This window comes from Saimiri boliviensis, chromosome 2 (genome assembly GCF_048565385.1).
Source record: "Saimiri boliviensis isolate mSaiBol1 chromosome 2, mSaiBol1.pri, whole genome shotgun sequence".
Lineage (NCBI taxonomy): Eukaryota > Metazoa > Chordata > Mammalia > Primates > Cebidae > Saimiri > Saimiri boliviensis.
Genome location: NC_133450.1, coordinates 215,726,505 through 215,749,310, shown reverse-complemented (window position 1 = coordinate 215,749,310; position 22,806 = coordinate 215,726,505). Strand labels below are relative to the sequence as shown.

Here is a 22,806-nt window from a genome sequence, read left to right as displayed (position 1 = left end):
TTCCTACTCACTAATTTGTGTGACCTTGGGCAAGTTATTTAAGATGAACCTTACCACCCCTATCTAAAAAATCTACGCAATGGTCCCTGCCTTACAGTTTATGAGAAGCAAATGAGACACTGCATGGAAAGCAGGTGGCTTAAGGCCCAGTGTATCAGTGCTAGCTCTTTCTTACCAGACTTGAGATTTATGATGTTGGCATATTTCCAACCTTGGGAGAGAAGCCAAGGGACAAAATCTGTATTTGGCAAGTTTTCCTGTTTGGGACTTAATGCCCTGTGGGGGATCTCCAATTAGACAGTATACAATTCAGAAATCTCTTGAATGTTATGAACATCACAATTTATCTTAATCAAATGAAATTATTAAAAAAATTAGGTGGCAGAAAAACTGTACCTGAAACATAAGCGATGCAATAAGAGTATTTTGCTTTTCACCCTATGAACCATACTAACCAAAACACTGTAGAGCTCAATATTAAAAACCTTTGCTGATTATTTTTCCTTCCAAAATCATTTCTCAGAGGCAAAAACCCATCTAGGTTTTCCTATTACCATTGCATAATTTAGAAGGAGCTCTGGCCGGGCACAGTGGCTCAAGCCTATAATCCCAGCACTTTGGGAGGCCGAGGCGGGTGGATCACAAGGTTGAGAGATTGAGACCATCCTGGTCAACATGGTGAAACCCTGTCTCTACTAAAAGTACAAAAAATTAGCTGGGCATGGTGGCACGTGCCTGTAATCCCAGCTACTCGGGAGGCTGAGGCAGGAGAATGACTTGAACCCAGGAGGCGGAGGTTGCAGTGAGCCAAGATCGCGCCATTGCACTCCAGCCTGGGTAACAAGAGCGAAACTCCGTCTCAAAAAAATAAATAAATAAATAAAATAAAATAAAATAAAATAGAAAGGAGCTCTTCCATGTCAAGAAAAGTAAGTATAAACATTCCAAATGACTCTACTCCTTTATTCTCTTTTCCCCTCCAAACATCTTACTCCAAACACACAAAACAAAAAACCCACCATATGCTGTAATGATTGAACTGTCACAGAACCTTTACTATATCAGACTCAATAAGCTGGCTCTAGAAATGTTGCCAAAGCAGCTCCTCTAACTTTAATATATACTTTAGAATTATATCAGCTGATTATATAAATATTATGTTCAATCTATACCATACAATGTAATAGAAAAGTAGATGACTTCCTCAGAAAAGAGGCTCTTTATTTAATAAAATACTGTACTGCTATCACATTGTTTCAATCCAAATATGGCATTATAGTGCCATTCTAAAAATAAATCTAAGTCCCATGTGATATGCAGCCTTTTAGCTATGTTCATTTCCTTTTAGGGCTCAAGTTTCCCACAGGAAAATTATTCAATGTTTGGCAAAACAGTCTCAAATCATGTATAGATAAGGCACAAACGCTAACTGCACTGTCAACCTCTCTTCCTGGTTTGCTTTTGTTGATTCTCCTTCACAGCAATCTATCGCGGAGAGGATCAAGAAGCAGGAAACACTCAAGTATTGTTACCTGACAAAAGTGAACACACAAAATGCCATTTTGATGAAAGAGGTGGTGATGGTCAAAGGGGGGAGGCAATTTATGAGTGAACTAGGAAGACATGAAATTATTATATGCAAAGTCGTATTCTAAACAAATGTTTCTGGTAACTGCGATGAACTTCCAAATACTTATCTCATTGTATTATTACCAAGTAAACTGCCTATCAAATGCTCTCTTAGTACAGTTTAACATAGATTAATATGGATTATATTGTTTGACTTATTATTTAAGATTTTGTAAAGCATTATATGCTAGGAGAAAATATTCTCAAAATCACCTACTAATCATATATAACAGAGACACACAAGAGGACCAAGTCTCATATTCCTCGTTGTATTTTTACATAATCAAATCAATGGATTAAATGATTATTTCTAAGAAAATGTTTATAAAGGCTTGAAAATGCTTAACAAATAGTTGTACTTTAAAAAGTCAGCTTCTTCCGAAATAAGTCTCCAGTCAGAGGTTTAAGTGTGCCTACTGAGTAGCAAAAATATGTAACAGTTGACCAGGCATGATGGCTCACGCCTGTAATCCTAGCACTTTGGGAGAGGCCAAGGTGGCCAGATCACCTGAGGTCAGGAGTTTGAGACCAGCCTGGCCAACGTGGTGAAACCCCATCTCTGCTAAAAATACAAAATTAGCTGGGTGTGGTGATGCATGCCTGTAATCCCAGCTTCTCAGGAGGCTGAGGCAGGAGAATGTCTTGAACCCAGGAGGCGGAGGTTTGCAGTGAGCCAAGATCACGCCACTGCACTCCAGCCTGGGCAACAAGAGCAGAACACCCTCTAAAACAAACAAACAAACAAACAAACGAACAGCTGTAAAATGGCTAGATATATTAAAATATAACTTTATAATTCTATGGGAGTTTCTTGCTCTTGTAACAATTAACAAATATTAAATGAAAATCTGTGTTTGAATGAGACTGGTCATGCAACAACTCCATCAATGAATTGCTACACTGCATTAAGAATTCTCTAAGAGGTCAGCCAAGCATAGTGGCTCACACCTGTAATTCCAGCACTAATTGAAATGTTCTCTTGGTCTCTGGTAACAACCTTACAACTACTTTAAGTTACTAGATGGCTGAACGTGGTGGCTGATGCCTATAATCCCAGCACTTTGGGAGGCCAAGGCAGGCAGATCATGAGGTCAGGAGATTGACACCATCCTGGCCAACATGGTGAAACCCTGTCTCTACTAAAAATACAAAAAAATTAGCTGGGCGTGGTGGTGCACACCTGTAGTCCCAGCTACTCAGGAGGCTGAGGCAGGAGAACTGCTTGAACCCAGGAAGCAGAGACTGCAGTGAGCCGAGATCACACCACTACATTATGGTCTGGGTGACAGTGCGAGACTCCATCTCAAAAAAAAAAAAGTTACCAGACAACCTATGATTTTCCATTTTATTTAAGCAAAAATTTTACCCTTCAATCTTACTAGCAGTACAATTATAAATACCAATGAAGGAATTCTAGAAATACCTATTTATTTTTTACCTCCTCAAACAAACATTTCTGAGGTTGTTACCAGTGACCAAGAGAACACTTTAATTAGTATTTGAAAAAAGAAATCTTAATTTGTTTGGCTGAAAGTACCAATGGATAGACAATTCTTCAATTTTACTTAACACAAACCAAAATCTGAACAGTTGTTTCCTTTTTTTCCAAACCTGCTGGAAGCTCCTATTTTCTAAGCACTTGACAAATGCTGAATACCCTTTCGACTTATTCTAGTTGCATGACAGTCTAAAGGAGGTTTAATACCTGGATTCTAGTACCAGTTCTGCAAATAATTAACTCTGTCTCTCTTCTGAGTCTCTCTTTCCCCATCTGTGAAAGCAGGAGTCCAGATTATGACTGTTAAGGGATCTCTTCTAAGCTCTGTCACTTCAGGATTCTATATTTATGTCATTCATTTTCTCAGAAGTCTTAAGTCTACCTCTAATTCCTAATTAGAATCAACTCCCTTATCCATGTATTCCAGACAAGCTATCACCAGTTTATCTTTCCAAACTTACTCTCCCTTATATCTCAACTTAAAACTTCTGCTTTATCCATATGACCTTGTTCACAAGACAGCTGTATCAACATATACTGAGTGCTTACTGTATGCCAAGCACTGTGCTAAGAGCTTTGCGTGCATTCGCTCGTTTAATCTTTACAATACTTACATGAGACAGTGTTGTTAGTTAACACAAGGAAGAATAAGAACAATTAGGTACTTTGCCCCAGGTCTCACAGCTAGTAAGTGGCAGGGCTAGGATTCAAACCCAGATCTGTCTAATATATACTTTAGAATTATATTAGCTGACTGATTATATTTTAAAAAGTATGTGCCTCTTAAGCACATACTTTTGGTCACTACATATTACACGATCTCTTTATTCCTTACGTATATAAATGGCCCCTCTTCATCAGGACTTTTAAGCTTAAAATATGAACTGCCAAAACTGTATTTTCTGCCTAAGACCAACTCATTTTTAAAGTTTGATTAAAGTGACCCCTCTCTGCTGCTTCAGCCTCAAATTTCCTTTCCACCTCCTAAAGTAAAGTTCTTACTGTAAGCCCCAACGACTACTATTCCCTTGATGAAATACATTCAAGTATTATATGTGTATCTTAATGTCCAAGATTTGTAAAGGACTAACCCTACTGCAAAACATATTATAAAAGTAGGACAAAATACATAAAACATCAGTTTGAAGAACTGGAGCTACCTATCAAGGCAGTACTTAGAGGATTTACCATCCCTGAAAGAAGGAAGCACACCAAGCCACTCCATATTCACCCAAGGCCTTTCCTCTGATGGTATGTGCCAATCTGCAGGCCCTAGAAGTCACTGGGAGATTCTGACCTCTGCGTGGCAAAGAAAAAGCTGAAATATTTTACTGAGTTTCTACAATGCCCCCAAGTACAATTTTATGTACTTCAGATGTAATCGTATCTAATTTTCACAGTAATTCTAATGAGGGAGTATTTTCCCATTTTGCAGAGTAGAAAACTAAGGGTCAAAAACCTCCAAAAATCCATGCTCTTTTCACTACTTTCCTCTCTATCTCAGAGGAAGAAAAGGATCCAAGAGTATGAGGTGATCACACTGACAACTTTAAAAGCCTTACCATTAACGTAACATGCATCTGATCTTAAACCAACTGCTTTAACACTGGTGTCATCTTCATTCAAAGATGATAGTCCTTCTAACATTCAGACAGATTAAGATTACCTAATTAAATGCCAGAACTGGGATTTCAACTTTATTTCCAGTGTTCTATAGGCTACAATACACATCCTCAGTACTATACAATGATATTAACAATATACAATGTTAACAAAACTTAAGTAGGAATGATTTAGATTCCTACAAACACATATCATGAAGAAGGGGAACTTTTATAAACGAAAAAAGGCTTTAGTCTGAATCAGTTCCCCAGGGCAGTGAAGACAGAGACCCACAAATGGCCTTCTTAAACTTTATTTTTTGGTCTAGCTAAAAATAAATGGCTTTGGCAGTGGAGGGTTCCTCCGTTTTTCCGGAAGAAATTTCTGAAATAAATAATGCTACTTAAATGCTGTAACTTTTGTTTTTCTCCCCCAAATATTGCCTTAACAATTCAACTCACTATTTGCTGAAAGCTAACAGACATGGATTTTAAAATTTTACTTTGAAAATATGATTACTTTTACATTTTGCTCAAAGCTAATTCAAGTCATTTTGTAACAAGCCACCACATCTTTCATTAAGTGACTATGATCATAATACTTTAATGCAAAGATAGGCTTTTTACTTTGCAAAGGGTTTTCTCATGTCATATATTGTTTGTTAAATTGTAGATCACTTCATTAGGGTCTGTAGTCTATTGATCCTGTGGGTTCCTTTAATTCTGTCCAGTTGGATACTTTATGAAATCTCATTCAAGGAGGGGGGTGTGGGGTGAGGAGAGGAACCAGACTATAGAAATTCTACTCTACCCTGAGCCATCTCTCACACTGCCTTCTAAGGAAATGTATTTAACATGCACCTCCTTGCTTTTGAACACTACAAAACATTTTGCATTCCTCTGATCATTTCATAGTACCATGTCATGTATTATAGATACTCATGAGTACCAGCACACACACACACATACTAGTTACACACACACACACACACACACAAACACGCACACACAAGTGTTTACCTATATTCCTTCCCATGATGTCAAAGAAGGTTGCATTCCAGTACTTTCTGTCTTCTCTTGGTAAAAAACAGTTACAAAATCTGAAAAGTTCCAGACAGACACCTACAGAGGTGCAGTGATACAGTAGACTGGAAACCAAAAAAGTCTTATAGTCCCCAAACTCCATTCCCACAACTGGAAAAAAGGGACAATATTGACTTTGCCTATATTTCTAGGAGGATGAAATGAGACAATTAATAGGAAACTGCTTTGTAAAGAGTCATAGGTAAAACAGTACTATTATGCCCTCATTTACTATTTCAGAAATGTTCTAAAGCTGTGCCTCCTTCCTGGTTTCCCTTTATTTCTGTTAAAAAACATCTGTCTTTTCCTAAATGTGGTCTATGCTTTTCACAGAAAATAACACACCTACATAAGTGAAAAGGTCAGATAGTACGAAGTTTACAATGAAATTCCCTTCACTTCTCATATTCTATTTCTTAGAGGCAAGCATTTTCATATCTCCTTTTTTTAAAGCTGTTTGTTTTTAATTCATATTTCTGAATAAAATGCTTAAGTTGCTATTTTCTGGGTTTTTCCACTTTAGCCATCAGTTTCAGACTTTATAGTATGGAAGATGCTACTATAGCTCTGTTACACCCACCTTCCCTCCCCTGACCCCTCAAATACTTCTCTTCCCCTCACCCTGTCAACATAGTGTTGCTATCTTTTTCAGCTAAAAACCAAACTATAAAAACCAAAGTAGCACATAACAGAATCAGAGTATGTCATGATCGTATTTCCTTTCTTCAATTTTCTATTTTTTCTGAAGTTATTAATTGCCTATCTTTTCCTTTTCCTTGGTTTTATATGTATCTATCACCAATCCTTCCCCTAAAATTGTGACAAAACTAAGTTCTTCTCACCATGGTGAAAATGCCAGTTATATTTTCCTATAGACATACCTCCTAGCACCTTCTTTCTTCCTGCTGCAATTTAGAACGGCTGCTCTCTAGGTCTCCTGCATAACTGCTTCCCTAGAGCTTTCCTTCCTGTGGGAATTCTTTTCACCATCCTCCTGTGTCAGAGACCCTGTTTCCTGGATTCTGTATCTCTTTCTTGATTTCCTCCCTCATTCTGGAGAAGCATATTCTTCAGTAACTTCCTAAGAATGTAAGGGCAGGTGAATATTTTGTGATTTTGCAGATCTCAAAATGAGTTTAGTTTACCCTCACACTTGAATGACTGTTTGGGCCTAAAATTGTGGGTTGGAAATCACTTCTTACCAAAATTTTGAAGTGATTATTCATTACCTTCTTGCTTCAACATGGCAGAAAGTCCACTGCTACTCAAATCCCTACACTTTGTATGTTTAGACTCTACCATCCACGCCCCACCCCATTCAAGAACCTTTTAGGAATTTTTATCCCCATTGTTCTGAAATTTTATAACAATTTGCCATCATGTGAATCTTTTTATTACACTGAAATGGGGCTTTTCATTATGGAAACACATACCCTTCAGTGCTGGAAATTTTTCTTGTGATATTTAATCATTTCTTCCTTTCTTTTCCTCTATTCTGTTTCTGAAAATCCTGTTAGTCAGCTATTGGGTTTCCCTGATTAAACCTCCAATTGTTTTGCTTTTTCATCTATTTTCAATCTCTCTTTTTGTTTCACCATCTGGCCTACTTCAATTTTCTAACCTGCTTACTAAATAAACAATTTATTACACTTTAAATTGCAATAGTTCTTTCTTGTTTTCTTTTTTTTTGAGGAGGAGTCTCCTCTGTTGCCAGGCTGGAGTGCAGTGGCACCATTCTGGCTCACTGCAACCTCCGCCTCCCGGGTTCAAGAGATTCCCTTGCCTCATCCTCCCGAGTAGCTGAAACTACAGGTACACACCACCACACTCAGCTAATTTTTGTATTTTTGGTAGAGACAAGGCTTCACTTTGTTGGCCAGGATGGTCTCAATCTGTTGACCTTGTGATCTACCTGCCTCGGCCTCCGAAAGTGCTGGGATTACAGGCGTGGCCACTGTGCCCAGCCCTCTTCCTATTCATTTTTACGGCACTCTGTTCTCCTCTCCTTTAATAGATGCAAAATCCTCTCTGAAAATGTTAGTTACAGCTGAGTTTTTTTGGATGTTTTCTTCAGCAATGTACACTGTTTGTTTCTTCTGATTTTTGTCATTTGCCTGTTTTTGGCTCTGCACTTTAGTTGAAAACGTTTTCTCAAAACTGCATTGATCTCTGGCTATCTGTTAATATTAAAAGAGAAGCAATAAAAATCTGTGAGCTCTGTGTGCATGGGTGGGATCTGTTGATTGATGGGCATCATCTTAAAGTGACTGGGCAGGGAATGTGGCTGTTTTGTTTGTGAGCCCTGAAATGTCAGTCTCCAAAATACACTCCTCTTATATCCTGTTTAGAACATTCTGAGACTGTAGTGGGGCAAAGGGGCTGATTATTTAACATAGAGACTTCCTTATAGCAGTCACGTTTGCAACAAAGCACACCTTAGTCCCATTCTCAGCTATGCCTAGCATCCAGAGTGGTTCAGCTTTTCCAAAGAGTAAATCTCCCATCTTCTGCTTTGATGGTAAAAATGAGTTGCCTGCTTGGGATAGGGATTCAGGTGGGATGGGGAAGAGGAGAGAGGGGTGATGATGTCTAAATGTTCATCACATAAACTTTCTATCAATTCTTCTGTTTTTCAGCTTCTATCAGTTCTTGTTTTTCAGTCTCTATGTTTATAGGGACATCTTAGGAATCTTAATTCCCAAATACTTACTGTAGTCAATGGATAAATCAGCCTGTTTCTTTTTGCTCCTCTTCCTCATTTGACTTTAGGAAGCAGCTCTGTTGATTCTGCTCAGTCAGTTACAACTTGTCCACTAGATGTCTATATTCCAAAATTTTGCTGGCATCACTGTCTGCCACCATCTCTGTTCTTTGTGTCCACATGTATTATACCTTTGCTGTTCTTTATAGTGGAGTTAACAGAAATATGCATATTCAACCTGTTATATTTAGCAGGAGGTCTGTCATGTTTCTCAAGCCGAGGCTTATATAATGGTACAGAACACAAGCTTTAGAGTCAAAGAATTGGATCTGAATCATAAAATACTATATATGTAACCCAAGAAGCTTCTTAACCTCTCTAAGTCTGTGTTTCTTCACAGGCTTACTACCTGATAGGTTGCTGTGGAAACTAAATGCAGAATTTAAGAAAAAAATTAACCTAAGAATGTAGGCTTTGGAGTTAGGAAGTTCTGGGTTTGAATTTCAGATCTTCCACTTATCAGCTGTCTGACTCTGGCAACTCAAAATCTGTTTAATAACAGACACTAGCTCCTGCAGTATTGGAAGCATTAACATCAAGTTTATAAAATTCTCCTGAAACATAATGAGCTTCAATTAACATTTGTATTATTGCTCATACTTCTTATCCTTAGAATTACACACATGTACACGTTTGCCCACCATGGCATGGCTGAGTCAAGTCAAATTCCAACTCCTCTGTAAAAGCAATGTGATGTACTAGAAAAGGGCAACGGATTAGGAAGCATGAAGTCTGGGTATTACCATATATAGATAACCCGGTGGCCACTGGGCAGGTTTCTAGTCTGCAAAACAACAGAGTCAGACCAAGTGATTTCTAAGGTTCTTTCCAACTCATCTGCCTCCCCCTGCCTCCTTTGCTAGACATGATCTAACTTGCATAAAACAGCCCTAATTAACAGATACTATTAATTTTTATAGGAAGTTTCATGCATTTTGCTTTTCTAACTAGGTACTATATGAAAACTAAGATGAGCTGCTCCCCCAAACTAATGTAAAGAATAAAGGTGCATTTTGAATAATAAGTCACAAAACTAGTATGTTTTATGATACAAGATAAGGCTGGGGATATAAAACCACCCTAAAGAGAAAGAATGAGTGACAGGCTTGCAGACCTCTAAGACTCTCAAGGAATTTAACTAAAAGACAAGTAACAGAAGAAGTTAATTGAACTAAGGAAATACCATAACATGTCAATGAGAAGGTAGGTTAGTTAATAATGGAAGCAGGAATGATTTCATCTTTTACTATGATCCCAATAATGTTCACATTACAGAACCATGTTCTGAGATTCCATTCCCACAAAGCAACCTTCAAAATATGGTTTGGCTTCCCATAACTATCTACTAATAGAGAAGACTGTGCTCAATCACCAGCATCTATTTCTTAAATTAATAAAGTAACATTATGATTTTATATACCAGCATCATATAATTGCACCCCCACCCCCAACCAAAAAAAAACACAGTGCTGTGGGAGTAGCCCACCAGGAAGCCTTGGTAAATTCTTGCAGATAAAGTAGAGAACATTGAGCTTCCTTGAAGACTGATAATCACAGAATTTTTCCACATGGAACACCTAAAGACTATATAGTTCTATAAGAAAGAAATGATCCTCCTATGATCCCTGCCTGAGGCTAGTTACATTACCTGGCATACAGCAGAACTTGCCAGAGAAATGCTTCTTGATTGTTTCTTAAACTTTCCCAAAAAACCCACTGCTCTTATAACACAATTTTCCACACCCTATGGCGGTATCAAAGAAATACTTCTTTCTGGATACATGAGCAATAGTGTGGTAAGAAAAGAAAGGAAGAAGGAAAGACAGACCTAGAAAACTGGGAAAGGCTGAAAGGGAGACAAAGCAAAACCACACAGAAAGTTTCTTTCACCAAGGCTTTCTATACTTCCTCTGCCCTCGTCACCAATTTTACAGAGCCTTATCTGGATCCAGAGCCAAGAAGGTGTGATCCAAATACCTAATCCACGCTGTGAAAAAAATGGCAATTTGAAAGCACTGCCTGAAGCTCTCTGGGCCAAAGCTTGAGTTTCCAGGAGTAAAGTTACCTAAGCATATAGAGGACTCACATTACCACACTAATCTCTTGATACCAAAAATATTTTATTTGAGATTTAAAATCTGAAATAACCTAGGGTAAATGAAAGATTGGTTATGGGGCTCTGGACTATCTTCTGAACATCACTGTCCCATAATTCCTTATAGAAAGAAAAAGGCTAGTGACTAGATGCAATAATTAGTCATTTATTCATTCTGTAAAACTTCTGCTCTGAGCCAGATCCCATATCAGATTGTGGGGATAAAAAATATTATCCAGACAGACAAAAGACACTGTCCCTTGCCTTCAGAGAGTTTGAAGACAAGTAAATCAAAGTGGTTTTATGTTGAATTTAAAGCTACTATCATTTTAGGAGGGTGAGTATTTATTTTGCTTCTCGTCTCAGGTCTGGGATTGCTAAGTAGCAAAGAGCAGTGATGTAGCATTGGGCTTCAAAGATCTAAGTGTGAGGGAACACATCATGATACATGGCTTCCTTACATGTAGACGAATGGTGGATACAAATAATAGTAATCATTTTTATTTGCAAAGCACTTTACGATTTACAAAGTACTTTTACATCCATTATTTAACCCAATCTTCGAACTAATGGTATGAGGTATGAAGGGATCAATATTTCCTTTTACAAGAAATTAAGTGCTTAGAGAAGTGACTTGTCCTCATTTACAAAACTACTTAGAAACAGAAATCTACATTTTAAAATTCTCAGTTCCAACTTCATTTTTACTATATGATGCCGTTTTGTCATGCAAATTTTGAAGAAAAGCCAAATGACTTGTTTACAGCCATGAGAAATGTCTACCATATTTCCAAGGTCTGCAACATAATATCTAAATTTAATATAAATACTTATATTTAGTTTTTCTTCTACCCGAAATGAAAAAAATTACACAAAAATCAACATACAAAATGACTTATGAGGACTTTAAAAAAATCTCAATGCCACAAATTTCCCATTCTTAATCTTCCCAAACTTTGCTCATATAACAATAAATTCTGGCATGCTGATAATTTATTTCATGAACCACTTATGAAACAAAAATACAGTCAGTGAAATTAAGATAATTCCTATACCAAGTCACTGTGCAGATTTTTCAAACAAACCTGAAACGCTGAGAAAAAACTCTCCCAGAAACCACTCCACCATCTGGGAGTCTATAACCCTGTTGCTTCATTTTCAAGTTCAAGGAGGTGGACAATGCATTTATGGCACAAAAATTCAAGTTTTCCCAATCCTTAAAAAACTGAGACTATTATTCAAGTAAAAAGGCAAAGCCATCATAAAAGGCTTGAAAAGAATTTATCCAGCAATAAAACTTAAAGAAAACCTTTTCCAAAATGAAATTTTGGGTAAGAGTCAACAGGCCGATGAAAAAAATGTAAATATCCATTCTAGTGTTAAGATCATGCTCTCGCTAAAGAAGAGCACATTAATTTATTTCTAATTGCTCTTCTAATCTAAGAAGGGGGCAAAAAACAAACCACTTTCACTGAAACTAGTTTACAAATTTAACATTAGTCTAGTTTAAAATTTACTATGAAATAATTTCAATGTAATCACCAAAAGCTTACGTTTCCTCTGATACCAGTCACATCCAATATAAAGTTAAATGAGCTATCCTATCAACGCCAAGGTAACTGAGTGTAAAAATATACTTTTTTTTGAAGTCTGACTGGTATTTAAACTAAATGTCATCAAATGTTGCATTAAATATTGCAGGATGAAAAGATCAGTTAAACATGAACTTTCCAAACCTATCACATAGAAAACACCCCCAGTCACTGAAGAGGACATTACTGTGTCCAGGAGCATCTCCTCTTCCCCAACACATATACACAAAACAAAATCAGATCAAAGCTAATGATTTAACAAATTTTTCTACAAAAATAAGTGTTTTAAACTGCCATATTTTCTAAACTAAAAATTCATAAGCAAACTGCAAATGTTAACAGGTTACATTCTCTAACATATACAAGAAAAGGTACATTTTGGTTTTTTAAAAATCTATACCACTTAAAGGGGAGATGTATACAATACAAAGATTTTTCAGAATCCAACAGAGAAGTTTTCCCACATGAAATGACAATTTAACCAAGCCGTTTCTAACATAACTTGCGATTTTAGTATGAGTTCTAAATTTTGAAACAGCTTAGAATAAAATTTGCTAACCCTAAACATAAACAGCAAGCAAGCTTTTGGGAAAAACCCAGAATCTGAAGTTCGAATGTTTATATAATGCTTAGTCACTTAAAAAAGTTTAAATAGAACACAACTGAGGTTAAAGTCAAGTTGATGTCTAAAGCCTAAAATCATAAGAACACTGGCATCATGATGGAAAACCAAAGCCTATCTGCCTGTTTTATAAATACCCATATCCTTTCTTGGATTCAGAAATCTACTTTAACCCATGTTCCCCGGGTTTCTTCCATCTTCCATCTCACTGATCACCATTGTTGCATTCAGATTACAACATCTAACCAAAGGGAGAGCTCAAGTAAGTCCCCTGAAGATTTTCAAAACATTAAAACCAGCACAAAAGTAGAGGAAATACTCTCATGCCTGGAGCTGCCGGAATTTCTTCTCTCCTTTTAGAAAAATAAACCTCTTGCTCTAAAGATAATCACTTTTAAGAACCAACATGACTACTACATACAAACTCACATAACTCTCAATAATAATTTTACAGAAGAATAAAATCCAGTAGGTTTTGCTAATACTCTGGAAGGGGAAAAAAAAGGCTACCAAGAACTGTATGCCAAAGGATTTTTTTTTTTTTTTTGAGACAGAGTTGCGCTCTTGTTACCCAGGCTGGAGTGCAATGGTGTGATCTTGGCTCACCGCAACCACCGCCTCCTGGGTTCAGGCAATTCTCCTGCCTCAGCCTCCTGAGTAGCTGGGATTACAGGCATGCGCCACCATGCTCAGCTAATTTTTTGTATTTTTTTTTAGTAGAGACAGGGTTTCACCACGTTGACCAGGATGGCCTCAATCTCTTGACTTCGTGATCCACCCGCCTCGGCCTCCCAAAGTGCTGGGATTACAGGCTTGAGCCACCGTGCCCGGCCCGCCAAAGGATTTTTTTTTCTAGAAAGAGAATAGCAATACGAGACTTGGAGTTTCCCCTTCCCCTCTTCATATGTGGATTCTTTAATACTAACTGAAAGAATACTTTTCAAAAATAATTAGTTGATTCCATTTAACTACAAAGAAAATGTCTCAACTCCTTTCTATTTAAAACAAAGAGTATACTACAGTATACTTTCTGACTCAGTTGCTTATGACAGATACCCTTCTCCCTGATGTTCTAATGTTTCAGAAGTCTTTGGATAGAAAGAACAGAGAATATCAATGACACATTTTTGTATATCGTCACCAGCATAAAATCGACAGCCAACAGCCTATCAATTGTTTTTTAGCTTATTTAAACACATTTTGCTATAAAAGAGAAATCTAATAATTCAGATATTCTAAATATAGACATAACACAAAGGCATGGGCAAAAATACAACAAATATGATCACTTCTATGCACACTTAACTTCAGATCTCTGTGAAGCATGGCACAAAAAATAGCTCAGTTTTTCATAAACTGTATAAGTTGATTGCACTTTTGCTTCATGGTTCACTGTAAAATTCTAAAATTAATGTTTATGTGTTCACATTACTCACCCTACTGAGAATTCTCTTAAGAGAATAAAACATAGAACATTTGGCTTTCTAAATGACAGTGTTGAAACTTACAGTGTAGTTATACTTCAGCATACATAAAAAGTAATTTCTAAAACCTCTTAATTTATATTTTACTATTCCCTGTTAGAAGAAATCAATGGCACATGAAGCCCAAATAGCTGGAAAGAACCCAGAAAGTGACAAGAAAATGATGACTTTTCAAAATGCTGACGCTTTTCACACTCAAGTTCAGTCATGCCAGCTGGAGAGAGGTGTTAGATACGGCTTTATTCATTTTAAATCTGAGAACTGTAGTCATTTCCAAAACATTTCAAAAATTGGAACCAAGAGCAATTTGTCTTCATGATCTTGAGTCTTCAAAAGCACTTTTGAAAACCATTTCTACAAACTTAGAAGGTATCCATACAAACCATTTGTATGCTATTGCTTAGAGTCAAAGTATTCTGTCCCAGATTTCCTAATGAATTAGAAATACCTAGAGATAAAACACATACATACACAGGGAAACCCCATATCTGAGCCACTTCAGACATGACATCCATTAAGAGGGCCTTTGCTTCTAACCGTGTAAGGGTCGTTGGCTGTGGTCTGACTTGCACAAGAAGTACACATGGCCCCTGAGAGGCGCTTTAGTCCTCTTTGGAATACACTGTTGGAAAGACTATAAATGACACAGTTGCAGAAACTGTTACTAATAGCAAGCCAGGTGGTCAAGAAGGATGCGAAGCGATTGCTGTGGCCAGTGGAGCTTTCCAACAAGAAGTAGATGATATATGGCAACCAGAGGATGTAAAATGCACTAGTGATTCGGAATAGGACCATGGCATAGCGCTTATCAGGACAGGCCTGCACTTCCCCAGTCTCCCCACTCTGGCTGCTGAAGCGGGCTTGCCTTTTGCTGATTTCCTCTGTGTGCTGTTGGCAGATGCGGAAGATGTTGAAATAGGTGAAGCAGACAATAAGGGCTGCTGGGGCATATAACATCATCACGATGAACAGGGTGAAGTAGGAGTCGGTGTGCCAGGACTCCGCACACCACTGAAACACATCTCCATGATATCCAGGTTTGCCCCAGTGGAAAAAGGAAGGCAGGAAGACCAGGGTCGAGTATAGCCAAATCAGGAATATACACAGGCGTAGTCTCCAGGGTGTAACCAGGGTATTATAGGTTAAAGGTTTAGTAATGGCAATGTATCTATCAATGCTGATACAAGCCAGAGAAGTCATGGAGACGCTCTTCAGAACTGATACTACGAAACCAAATATCTGGCAAGTCAAGGACTCCTCTACTGGAAGGGGGTGATGGAGGAGTGATAAAGAAGGGACCAGGCAGCTCACCCCAACAAAAAGGTCAGCATATGCCATAGTCTGGATAAAATAACTTGTGGTGTGATGGTTTAACAAAGGTGCACAGTGAAATACAAAAATCACAATGATGTTGCCAGAAATAATCAATACAGTTAGAAAGACAATAATCAATACTTCCAAAAGGCAAAAATTGACAGTTTCCAAATAGCCAAATGCCAAGAGGCAAAAAGGGTGGCTGCTCTGATTACCATCCAAGGTGGAGTTCATCTTGAGCTCAGGAGTGATCTGTCACTTCATGCTGCCGCTTGGCTGCTTCCAACAGTTCAAAGGAGCAGCCGCTGTCATTGCGGTCAGCTTTGCATGTATGTAATAATGCCAGAGGAGCCTTAGTCCCCAAGCTCCTGATGCTGCTGCTGTGGTGCATTGCCTGCAGTGCAATTCCCCTTTAAATCCTTCTTGGAATAAGGAGAGCCAGCAGCAGTTGTCTGGCCAGTTCCAAACGCGGCCATAATGCCAAGTTCACCATACACATAGCACCAGGGGAGTAAGGCAAACTCTGGGGACAACGTCTTCAGGCCAAGTGAGGGTAGGGGGAAAGGGCAGAAGAGAAGGGAAGAAGATTAGGAGCTTCAGCAGGAGTTGTAATGAGTCTCCTCTGAACAGCTGATAGAAGAAAAGGAGAGAGCATTTTACATTTCACATCCAATGCCCTAATCAAAGAACCTGGCTAGCTCAGGCTGGCACCATCCCTCCCACTCCACCCCTACTGGCACCACTATTCATGGCTACCCACAATAGCACCCCATATAACTGATCCGTACGGTACAGAGTAGCAGCAGCAACATCAAGCTTTCAAGATCAGCATAAAACAAAATGAATCACAGTCAGATTGATTTACCCCCATTTCCTTTCATTTGAGACTTGGGGGAAAAAAGGAATTTGCTTATAACACTTACGAAAATCTTTCACTACAATCACCACTAATAAAATTAGCCAAGATAATTTATTTTCTTCACTGATTCCAATATAATATTTTGCCTCTTTGAAAACATTTCAACAGAATTTACTGTTTAGTTCAATTTCAGAATGTTACCTGTAATTCTGCATGCTGCAATCCAAACAAAAGCCACAATACATCCTTAACAGAAAGCCTTGCAGAGCAGGAATGTGCTTCAACCCCGCGTACTGCAGAACTGAGACACAGAGGGAGGGGATAACGGAGTAGGAGGGGAAACAGGGAGAAGAGGGGGCTTGGAAAAAGGAAGAAAGGGGGAGGGGAAAGAAAACGCCTGTACACGCACACATTCTGGCATCTTTAGCAACTAATTGGAATTCATCGTCAAAGAGGTGCCCCCTGATTTCCAGACTGCACAGTGTGGGAATAGCTTGGTACGCCTGCAGTATATCATTTGAAAGCTGTTTCCTCGTCTGTCTGGAATCCCCCTGTTAGCAGATAAGCAGAATTCAGGCTGCTAGCAAGGAGAAGGGGTAGTAACAGAACAGGGTGTCAGTGTCAGTAATTAGACTGAAACACACACTACTAGAGGGGTACTTCCTATTTTCTTATGGCATTTTCCCAAAGAACAAAGAGCAATATTAAAGAAAGGAAGCATGTTAACTTCCTTTAAGTGTATGGCGTATGGTAACTGAGAAACATAATTCAGCTGTACAAGAAGTTCTAGCTAGAAGGCTATTCATTAATTTTGTCTCTCATGATTCACTGAATATTGGCCAAGAAACTTTAAAATCACTTTACAAGAGAAAAATAAAGTATCTCCTATTCTGAATACTACACAAATAGCACAGAGAAATTACATTGTTCCTGCATTTGACACTACCCTATAGTTTTGAGATGCTGTTTCTTGCTTCAAATTTGCTGAGCAGTATACAAGAATATAAACAAAAGACAGAAAAGTGAATGTACCTTCTTCTACTAAGGCATGTATATTACAGGAAGTTTCATGGCACAAATAGGCCTTTGTATCTTAGAATATACAATCTTGTTTCTGCCTACTTAAAACAATGCAAACTGGGATTAGATTGTGGTTTTCCTGGTAATGTCATAAATGTTGACAATTTTCAGCTAACAGTGTGTTATGAAAATGTGTAATTTTAGTATCTTTTCCTCCAGGGATCTCTGAACTTTCAATTAATCCTTCTAAATAAAGTTCCACATATCCAGCAGAGTAAAAGGCAATAAACAAATGTTGGTGTTTGAAAGCATTCCAAAATGTATGCACCTGAGCAAAAACATGTGATCCAACTTTCATTTTTATTCATTTTATACACGTTTTCTTATTACAGATAAATGGGCACCCATAATCAGAATGCAATGAATTACATTTTAAATCCGAAGCAGCAGCAGCTGTCTGGCCAGTCCCAGATGCAGCCATAATGCCAAAATAAAAAACCTCCTTAAGCATAAGCCTGATCATAATATTTGACAGGTCTTATTGCGAAACAGAGCAAAGTGTGGCACAGTAAAAAGACCAATAGCATTGAAAGAACACTGAAGGTTCAAATTCTTGCTCTAATATTACTTATCCTCTCTTAAGCCTCTGTTTCATTATTGTAAAACGGGAACAACACTCCTTACTTCACAGGGTTGTTTAGACATAAAGTATATACAAAAGGCTTACCAACACCTAGCAGAGAGAAGGTATGTAACTTTACTTACTTTCTGCTCCTACAACTAAATTAGCCTGCCTGAAGAACCAGTGGTTTCCTGCCAATTGTGTTGACATGCTTAAGGCTGGGCTCCTTTGAATCCTGAAGTGCCCACTCCTACTGAGAGGCTGTACAGTTTTAAGTCATACAACAGCTATCTGAATACAGTTCTGTCACACATTACTCAAATACACTGAGGCTATGCATATGCAAAGCACTGAAGGTACCTAGAAAGAAGGAATGATGATACTGCATCAATTATTTCCCTCAACACAAATAATTTCTCTGCCTAGGTCTCCAGCCCTTTCACTCCTCAGCTCCCTTTTCCATCTACAATTTGCCTGCTAGTCACACATCTTCCACCTGGATGTCCTGTAGAGATTTCAACCACAGCATGTCCAAAATAAATAACCCCTTTCCTACCAAATAAGCCTCTGTAATTTTCCAACATTTTTCCAGGCATTCCAGTATGAAACTTAGGAATTATCTACTCTCTCCCTCAAAGCACTGTTCTTAGTCCACCAAGTCCTGAAAATATATTTCCACAACAGTTCTCAAATGTGTTTCCTCCTTACGGTTTTGTTCGTTTTTCTAAATTTTTTCATTTCTGCCTAGTTAAATATCCAATATGCACACATTATTATTGTACTCCATTGTCAAAGAAGAGTCTAAGACTCCCTTACTGCCCTTCTACCCTGATCTCAATTATTTTACTTTCCCCCAAATACCTTGCCCTCCAGCCAATACTCCTTATTCTATACACTTGCCATAGACTCTATTTTTACATCGTATTCACTGAACACTTAATAAATACTGAATAAAGCAGTGATTTTTGAGAGTTACTACTGTATTTCAATAAACAGAAAAATAATTAACCAAAGTAAAAGTCTAGGCCTTTCTACTACCACTTGTGAATTTGGGCATGTAACTTATTCGCTCTGTGGCTTCTCATGTATAAAACAAGATAGTTATGCTGATAAAAACAGACAATATAATGGCTGAAATTTGAAAGAATTAAAAGTTTATAAAATTGTATAAAACTACAAGCTGTTACATTACTGTCATTAGCACAGTTTTCAACTTTATTTCTATTTTAGTGAAATCACTCTAGGAGCTAGAGTTCAAAACATTCATTTAAGAAACGTTAAAAAAAAAAAAAAAGCCTAATAGCCACATTTAACTGAATCAATGAAGAATTAAATGTTTTGTTTTGGATTAAGGAAAAACATTTTCTTCAAAAGAGACAAATTATTAATGACTTGAGGAGGCTCTATAAATCTGTATCCTTAACAAAAATCTGTATGTACATTTCCTTTTTAAAATAACACAGTTTAATTCTAGTGTTCTATACTACTGTAGGAAGACTACAGTTAATATCATACAGTTTCAAATAGCTAGAAGGAGGTTACTGAATGTTCCCAGCATAGAGAAATGATAAATGTTAGAGATGGTGGGTATGTATACAATTACCATGATCTAATCACTATATGCTATATGTATCAAAACATCATATGCCTCATAAATATGTACATTATAAGCTGATTAAAAATACAATAAAAAATAAAATAATGCAGTCTCATGATCTATTCTCTATTTATTATGAAGGCAGAGTAACTTTCTGTATATATATATGACTAAAAGGAGCTACATTAAAAATCAACACTATCATTGCATGGTGGGATAACTGTCATTAAAAAAATCTTTCTCCTCTATAGCTTTCTATATTGTCTGAATTTTCCAGTTTCTATGTATTCATAGCCATATTAACTTAGCAAGAAAGAATGATGCTGGGTTGAAGTTGTCTAATTCATGGGGCTCTGTTCCACTTGTTTTTATGCCATCAGAGCAACATTCCTTCAGACAGTCTTTGGTACTCAATCTAACTCAAAGTGGACTCCATAACGCCAGCTAAAACCTCTTACAGAACAAGAATATAATTACGAACTTACCGATACTTAACCATTTCACTGCTAGTTAAATATTTTCTGACCTGCAAACACTGCAACTTCTATATGGTTCAATTTAATAAAATTAAAATCACTTTAAAAGCAAAATAATTAATATAAAACGACAGAATTAAAAAGAAATGCAGAAGAAGAAATGAAATGTAACAAAAAAGGGAAAAGACTTGTTCAAATTATATTTCTTTTTCTCCCAACCTATTCAGAGATTTAACTACTTGTAGATGAGAAATTATCTCAGTTCTTCAAATTCTTTTTTTTTTTTTTTTTTTTTTGAGACGGAGTTTCACTCTTGTTACCCAGGCTGGAGTGCAATGGCGCCATCTCGGCTCACCGCAACCTCCGCCTCCTGGGCTCAGGCAATTCTCCTGCCTCAGCCTCCTAAGTAGCTGGGATTACAGGCATGCGCCACCACGCGCAGCTAGTTTTTTTATATTTTTAGTAGAGACGGGGTTTCACCATGTTGACCAGGATGGTCTCGATCTCTCGACTGCGTGATCCACTCACCTCGGCCTCCCAAAGGGCTGGGATTACAGGCTTGAGCCACCGCGCCCAGCCTTCAAATTCTTAAGTTTCACCTGTGGACATTATCTATCACTTATTATTTGGTAAAAATTAGCTTTACTGACATCTTAGCGAGGCTGCAGTGTTCACCACTGCTCTAAGAGCTTCACAATGCCACCCAAGGACTACAAGAAGAAGAAAGAGACTGGAAAGTCAGCCAGGAAAAACAAAGACCTAGTGAACAAATCAGGGGACAAGGCCAAAAAGAAGAAGTGGTCCAAAGGCAAAGTTCGAGACAAGCTCAATAACTTAGCTCGTTTGACAAAACTACCTATGACAAACTCTGTAAGGAAGTTCCCAACTATTAACTTATAACATCAGCTGTGGTGTCTGAGAGACTGAAGATTCGAGACTCCCTGGCCAGGGCAGCCCCTCAGGAGCTCCTTAGTAAAGGTCTTACCAAACTGATCTCAAAGCACAGAGCTCAAGTAATCTATACCAGAAATACCAAGGGTGGAGATGCTCCAGCTGCTGGTGAAGATGCATGAACAAGTCAGAGCAACTGTACATTTGGAAAAAAACTTTATTAAATGGGAAAAATAAGCTTCAAACACTGATTAACATATCATCTTAGTGCAACTGATATGGATTTATATAACTGTCATTCCAAAAATGATTTGAGATACTTTGACTCTTTTATTCCTCCCTCTCCCTCATCTCCCACATTCAGTCACCAAGTGAGTGCCAAGAATGCTACCTCTGAAATCCTCTTAAACAGCATCTTTTCCCCCCATCCCTCTGCCACTACCCAAAACCAGGTCAAAATTATCTCTTGCCTGAATTATTAACAGATCTCTCTGCAATTATTCTTACTCCACTCTAACCCAAGTAAGATAGTGATCTTTCTAAGCCTAATGATAATACAAATAAGAAAAAATAAGTTATTTACACTTAGTACGGACTATGAATTTTACTATTTCAAACATTATCTAAGTTAATTTGAACAACTCTACCAATAAAACACTATTATTATTCCATTTATTCCACTTTATAGATAAGGTAACTAAAACCTATGAATGTTAAGTTGCCCAATTTCAATGGCTATAATACAGTAGAACTAGGATTTGAATTAAGACAATCTGTCTTTAGATAGACACTCAAAACCACTTTGCATACTGCCTTATATACCTGAATATATAACCTGCCTGATTAAAATGCTTCATTGGCTTCTACTGCCCAAAAGTTTAAATATGCCTTCTGAAGCTTTCAAAGATCTGTTCCCTACCTACGACCTCTCTGGTCTTATCGCCATTCACACTCTATGAATCTGCCAAGCTTTTTCTCACCCTTGAGCACATGCTGTTCCTCCGACTTTTAAGACCACATGTACTGTGTACAACTCTATCCCACCATAACTATCCAACACCTGAATAATTTCTGAACAAGAGACCTTTTAGAACACTTAGATGAGAAGTCCTTCATGTCATATGCAGAATGGCAGTATGTATTCTTTCTTCTACAACTCCCATGTAACTTTAGAATTGTTTATAGTTAACTGCCTATTTCCTCTATTAGAGTGCAGACTTCCTGAAACCAGTGAACAAGTTTATTTTATTCATGGGCATGTCCATGAGGCCTAGCAGAGGGCTGGCACAGGGCAGGCATTCAAAAGGTACTTTTTATTGAATAAACAATGAATGCCCCATAAAACAAAAGACAATTCTCTGCTTTTAGGTTAAAAGATCTTTCTTTCCTTTTTTTTTTTTTTTTTTGAGATGGAGTCTCACTCTTCTTACCCAGGCTGGAGTGCAATGGCATGATCTTGGCTCACCACAACCTCAGCCTCCCAGGATCAAGCGATTCTCCTGTCTCAGCCTCCTGAGTAGCTGGGATTACACACACCACCATGCCTGGATTATTTTTTATTTTATTTTATTGAGACGGAGTCTTCTCTGTGCCAGGCTGGAGTGCAGTGGCAAGATCTCGGCTCATGCAACCTCTATCCTCCTGCCTCAGCCTCCCAAGTAG

At 37.8% G+C, this 22,806-nt stretch overlaps 2 protein-coding genes and 1 pseudogene across 9 annotated transcripts in view; 1 reads left to right on the top strand and 2 right to left on the bottom strand.

The window, feature by feature from the left end:
- RABGAP1 (RAB GTPase activating protein 1) overlaps positions 1 to 22,806 on the bottom strand; it is a 178,597-nt gene that overhangs the window by 56,484 nt on the left and 99,307 nt on the right. The window contains exon 1 of one of the 8 annotated variants that reach the window (XM_074395313.1): positions 16,740 to 16,823. The exons of the other annotated variants lie outside the window; for them this stretch is intronic. The gene's annotated coding sequence lies outside the window, so the exon portion shown is untranslated. Of the gene's footprint in view, positions 1 to 16,739; positions 16,824 to 22,806 lie in introns of those variants that run through there. 8 annotated transcript variants of the gene reach the window in all.
- Positions 166 to 16,828, bottom strand: GPR21 (G protein-coupled receptor 21). Its single transcript, XM_003940650.3, has 2 exons — positions 16,740 to 16,828; positions 166 to 16,309 (listed from the first exon to the last, which is right to left on the bottom strand). Exon 2 carries the CDS (start codon positions 15,911 to 15,913, stop codon positions 14,864 to 14,866), a length of 1,050 nt encoding a protein of 349 aa, XP_003940699.1. The 5' UTR covers positions 15,914 to 16,309; positions 16,740 to 16,828; the 3' UTR covers positions 166 to 14,863.
- Positions 20,950 to 21,351, top strand: LOC101032274 (small ribosomal subunit protein eS25 pseudogene; annotated as a pseudogene).